At 37.7% G+C, this 6,000-nt stretch overlaps 1 protein-coding gene across 1 annotated transcript in view; it reads right to left on the reverse strand.

Annotated features, from left to right (window-relative positions):
* The window catches only part of DNAI1 (dynein axonemal intermediate chain 1), a 136,322-nt gene that overhangs the window by 108,280 nt on the left and 22,042 nt on the right, over positions 1-6,000 (reverse strand). Inside the window, exon 9 of the mRNA XM_041422058.1 lies at positions 5,135-5,269. Within this exon, the coding sequence (XP_041277992.1) occupies positions 5,135-5,269 (135 nt within the window). The remainder of the gene's footprint in view (positions 1-5,134; positions 5,270-6,000) is intronic.

A 6,000-nucleotide genomic window follows, 5' to 3' on the forward strand; every position in this document is an offset into this window, starting at 1 on the left:
AGGCTAAAAATTAAAAAGAAATAAAACAAAAACCAAAACAACCTTGTAAATGCAGAAGCAATATATATTAAATTTGGTTTTTTCTGCAAAGCAGAAAACTCTCCAGATGAATCAAAAAAATTTTAAGTCAGCTTTTCTGTCAGGTAGCTATCCTGTTAATAACATATCTATGACTACATTTATGACATTATAAGTGGATGAGAGTAAGTTATTTTCTCTCTGTATCCTGTCCTGTTTGAGATTTTATTTATTCTGTATGTTGCTGAAATAAATCTTCAGAGGAAGTGCTAGGCCTAATTTCTTCTTCTTTAAAAAAAAATTCTTTTTGAAACACACTTTTCCACCTTAGGCCAATTCTGAGCTAGCTAGCCAAGTACAAGGAGAGCTCACAGGATAACACGTTTGCTTTGTTTATTTCTGTGCATAAGTTATTTTTGGAACAGCAGTAATGTTAATTGAATCATATGTAAAATGGATAATGGGCTAATACTTTGGAAAAAAATGTCTTGGTCTTGCTTTGCAATTCCACTAACTGCCTCATACTTGCCTCTCAGCTTCTGGCCAGTTGCAATGTGTGTCTCCCATAAATTGAAGCATGAAAAAAAGCTTCTACGGGTGTTAACTGCATATCCAGGAGACAAATCTCACCCTGAAATCAGTGCAATATCCACTCATACCTCTAGCAATATATATACTGTGACTAGAAGAGCCCCTGGTTTGCAAAGAAAGAAGCACTGTACAGGGCTGCTGTCATTTGTTGCCCAGCCAACACATGAATGCAAACACCAGCTGTAAATCCCAAATAAAGTCCCCTAACTCATATCATGTCAAGCAGTTATTAAATTCTATAACTGTACTCATCTCTTCATTTTCACTCTTTGCTTTTAATTCTGATAAACTGCAAACAGAAAACTGAAGACAGGGAAGCTAGCAACAACTCTTGCACTCTTCGGGATGACCAGGAACAGGTGAACAATAATGTGAAAGTTAATTGCATTCTAAATTCACCTGCTACATGAAAAATGATAGCAGCCATCATCTAAGAGCTTCCAAGTGCTATTTGTGACCCTGCGGGCTGTCTCACTGGGCACATCTCAGACAGGGATAATGCTACTGTGAGACAGACAAATGAGACAGAACTTCACATGATTCAGGAATAACATTTCTCTGTTAACTATAAATTTTGTTTGGACTTCTTAAGACAATGATCAACCACCTCCCACTGCAGAAAATTCTTGTTTTAATTTCCTATTTTAATTAATTTAATTATATTTTAATTTTTATATTCCTAATTGGTTGACATCATTAGTATCTCTGTTGATACTCTCCTCTTCTTAGTACTTCTCTCTCTCTGTCTGTTATCCAAATCAGAGTCTCTACCTACCTTTGCATTTACAGACAAACATGATAAGATTTTCTAGTGTTGTATATTCAAGCTTTCGATTTCTTATGATATTTTCCATATCTATGCAGGTTTGCAATCATTGAAAAGCAATGAACAAAATCACATATCCCTGTCTATTCCTGAAAAGGTATCAGCCCATTTTACACAACATAAATATCTTCTCTGCTACTCATCACAGGGTAAATTCCAACAGTGGAATTGTCTCTCATAGCCACATCACAACTCCCCAACCAACATGGAGTTGCTGGAGAAACACACTCATGTTGCTCTCTGTTATTACAGACCATAAGCCTGCTCCTTACCAAAGATTGTTTCGATACTCCAAAATTAAGTCTTCCACTCCACCAGTCCCTCCCAAGCTGTACTAACAACTTTTCTAGTCTATCTAATGTAGCGCCTAATGGCACTACAGCAATATTTTACAGAATTCCAGCTAGACTACCTTTCCTCTGCTTTGCTTGTTCAAGAAAAATACAACTTGCTTTTCATTAAAGAAAGAGATGAGATTATTTGGACACAGTCTGCCTTTGGTAAATATATGCTATTTTATTTCATTTCATATTTAATCCCTGTTCTGTATTTTTTTCCTCCTTACTAATTCTGTTGCCTCATGTGTTGGTAAAGGTCAGACTAAAGGTATAGTTTTTACCTCTCTTGCAACAACATGTCCTTGTTATGGTCCAATCACATTGCTCCACCCCTCTTTGCATAGATTCATTCAAAGTCCTTAATGCCAGACTTGTGGTTTCATGCCTTGCCATCTAAGGGTGAGAGGAGCCTGCACTAATTACATTAAGCACTTTGCATTTTCCTTCTGCCTCAAATACTGTCATTTCTAAGTTCATTCAAAAACATAAGGAGGGTTATGGATCAGGCCAAGCATGTCTCTGGGTCAGAACTGTGGAATCACAGAATCATTTGGGTTGAAAAAGACCTTTACCTTTAAAGATAATCAAGTATCCTCCCTGTAATCAGAGCCGTAAACAGATGGTATAGGAACAGAAAGAGCAGGAGAGGCAGATACAAGACTTCTGCCTAGTAATCTCTGCTTCCAGATATCTTCAGCTCAGAAAATTTAATATCATTCCACTTTGGTATTCTGTGTTATCCATGGTCTGTGTACTGCCTTGACTAAATACCAAGGAAAAGTTCCAAAAGTTGTATCACTGCTATTAGATGTAGCATACACTTTCCCCTCTAGTTCCATTTGAGTGAGAAGCACATGGAGAGATTTCTAGGAGTACTTCATTACAGTCTCCAGTCAAATACTTTCGATTATTCCAATTTATATTCCATCATACATCTTCTTTATAAAATTCTCACTCTTCCTTCTGTTGAAATTCTTGGTTATCTCCCTTCCTTTCCTGTTGGCTGCCTCTATTGTCTGTTTTGCTAAACCACATCTTTCTTGCTTTTCCTAGTAAGAAAGCTGCAATGAGTAGCTTCATTTTACTTCTCTTCCCCTAGTGAGAAGCTTCTGTCAAGAACTGTCAAGGCTCTCCTCTCCTCCCTTCCCCTCCCCTCTTTTCTTCTCTGCTTTTCTCTTCCAGTCATGCACTCCTTTGACCTCTTATTCAGTACCAGTACTGTTTTCTCTCCCTTTTCCTTCACTACATTTTGAAATCCTCATCTAACTCACCATAATCTCCAGCTGTGGCTCTAGTTCTTGGATCTTTTCTTTCATGGCCTCCTACCATAGCAACAGCTTCCATGAGAGATCCACCTGTGATAATAGCCACTCATTTTATCTTCTTCTTTCCCTTGGGTTAAATCTGGTGCTATCTCAGTAGCTATCATAGTTTTTCTTGCTAATATCTAGCCTGACCAAAACAATGGTGGAAATTAATTGTGGCTTCTAGCCATTGCAGCTTGATCCATATCAGCCATGTCTCCTGCTTGATGTTCCACAGTTCTCTTCAGCAATGACCAAGCACAGTTTGGCCTCAAAAAGCACTCAGCTGGAAAAGCTCTGTTTCAATTAGCATGGTGTAACATATGTAATGTGTGAGTTAGCAGCTCCACAAAACCTACTTCTATATTTGCTGACTTGAGGCCAGAAATACAAATTCTGATGCCATCAGCCTTTAATTTCTGTATACTTACATCCGAACAGACATAATGACTGTTGTAAGTCTGATTTGAGCCTTGGAGCACTTCAGATTGCATTTTTTCCAGTTAATGAGTGAAGAATTCATCAGGTTTTTCATACGCTCCACATTGGTTGATCAGCCTCACAGAGAACCTCAGTTTGGGACACTAGTCCCGCATAAAGAAGCTTTTCATTTCACTTATTCAGTGCATTGACTTTTTGGCTTCCCTTCAAGACCCCTGGAAAGTGTTAAGCATGAAAAGCGAAACACCAAAGGGACGGATAACATGAGTGACTGGATTTCAATTTCCCACTGTTGTCAGCAGAGTGGGCAGCAGGTGCTTTGCAATACATTTTCACTTTATTTTCATCTAGCTTTTAGCAGTCCACCCTTTAAGCCTATAATTGCAACGTTGACTTGAGGCTGAATGTTCCAAAACATACTCAGGTGACAGGTTTACTGGTTTTCAAAAGGACTGTGAATTTCCATGGCACAATTCACAGGAAGAAGCCTATCAGAACATGTTCCTGGTCTGTTTATACTGTAAGGTTTATGCTGGCACAGTGCTGCTTCGTGGCTAAACCAGCCAAATCCTCTGTAGTTATATTGGCCATATGGTAGGAAAGAGCTAAAGCCAGTTTCAGGAGTTAGCTCTTATTACACACACACACACACACACACACACACACACACACACACACACAGATATATATACACACACATACACATATCTATCTATCTACCTCTATCTATGCCTATATCTAATGTTGATATGTCTACACCTATTCTAGGAGAAAGTTATGAACTGATTTCCATGATTCTGTATTATAATTCTCAGAGTATCTTGCTCTAGTCATTAAAGAAATTATTTCTAAATTGTTTACCTTAGACTGGGGAAGAAAGAACCACCCTGTTAAACCATAATAGAAGCTTCCTGAACCCCTTGAAAACATTTTGGAACATGAAGAAGATTTTTCAGGGTTGCCATATTGTCCTATATATCGTACACTTGGGGTTTGAAGTGGGATAATATTTTTAAGATGGGGATATGGTCACTTTGATAGAAGGAACTGTCGTAAGGTCACAGCAACAGCTCAGGGCATGGCAGGTGTTAGGACACCTGATATTCTGAGATGCATATGACTTAGGTATCTATAAGTTGAAAATGTATAAATTGTAATGATATAAAATCATTAAAATACAGTGCTGTATTTTGAAATAATCCTAAATTGCAGTGCCTTTCAGATTGAAACATTGTAGGTAAAACCATCATCCCTTACAATTCTTTGAAAAATCAGAGGGTGTTTCTACCTATTCTATTCTTTTATCTCTCACACAATAATAAAAAATGTGAAACAAACACAGTGCACAAAAACCAAAAGCTACATCTCTCACTTGGAAATGAGGTTTGAAAATAAGATTACTCACAATCCAAATCCTGTTTTATACAGCACAACAGAAATCCTATTTTAGGAATTCAATTTCTAACAAAAACGAAATTGTGCATTTTCTAAAGGTGTTATTTGCCTACTAAGACAACAAGCTACACAGCCAGCATGATTTACTTTCACCTGACTTCCTCTACAAATGCACCCACCAGCACTTTGAACAATCTTTTTCCCCACATTATGAAACATACCGGTGGCTCCACATAGGATAACTTTCTTCCAGATTTCATATCTTCTTTCTTTACTGCTACAGGTTTTGCTTTTTCTTTCTCTTTTGCCTTTTCCATTCTCTCAAGTTCCTCCATGTAGGCATCATAGATAAACCACTGAGAGACAGACAGAGGCAGGATTTATCAAGACCTGATCATATTCCTGAGAACAGCCAGCTACACCATCACAAAAAATATGACAGTCATCACAACAGTACCACTGCTGCTGGAAATAGCTGAACATCTGTCTTCTTACACAAAAAGTGAAGAGTTGAGGTCCAGGATTTTTCAAGAATGATGGAGAATGTCTTATTTTAAGAACACATTACAGAGTGTTCCTGTATTTCTTTCCTCCAACATGCTACTTGCTCCTTTGACTCTGTCTGTACCTTTATTTTTGCAGGACTTTGTTTTTGGCTAATTTACCAGTGTTTAACAGGAAACATGCATTAAACATTTGCTTTATGACATTTCTCATGGGTGTTGGAAAATTAAATTGTAGTTGCTTAACACAATTTAAATTTGGACTCCAACTCTGCAGCATATGATTAAAGGGAAACTGAGAGCAATTTTACATCTTCTGCTATGCCACACGCCACACATGTCTTACTTGAGTAGATTCAAAAGTAACTTATCTTAAGAATTATTCATTAGTATTGAAATCCTAGTATTGTATCTGAAGCAGGTATATTTCTTTCAGGACAAAACAAAAGGCAATCTGACACATTAGCTTAGGATGGGGAGTATGATTCAAATATTCAAATATAGAATATAGACTAGAACATTGAAATAAAGGTAGCAGAACTCCTTGGGGGGGGGGGGGGGGGGGGGGGGAAAAACATGTTTTG

This window comes from Onychostruthus taczanowskii, unplaced genomic scaffold (assembly GCF_017590055.1).
Source record: "Onychostruthus taczanowskii isolate IOZ18803 unplaced genomic scaffold, ASM1759005v1 scaffold70, whole genome shotgun sequence".
Taxonomy (NCBI): domain Eukaryota; kingdom Metazoa; phylum Chordata; class Aves; order Passeriformes; family Passeridae; genus Onychostruthus; species Onychostruthus taczanowskii.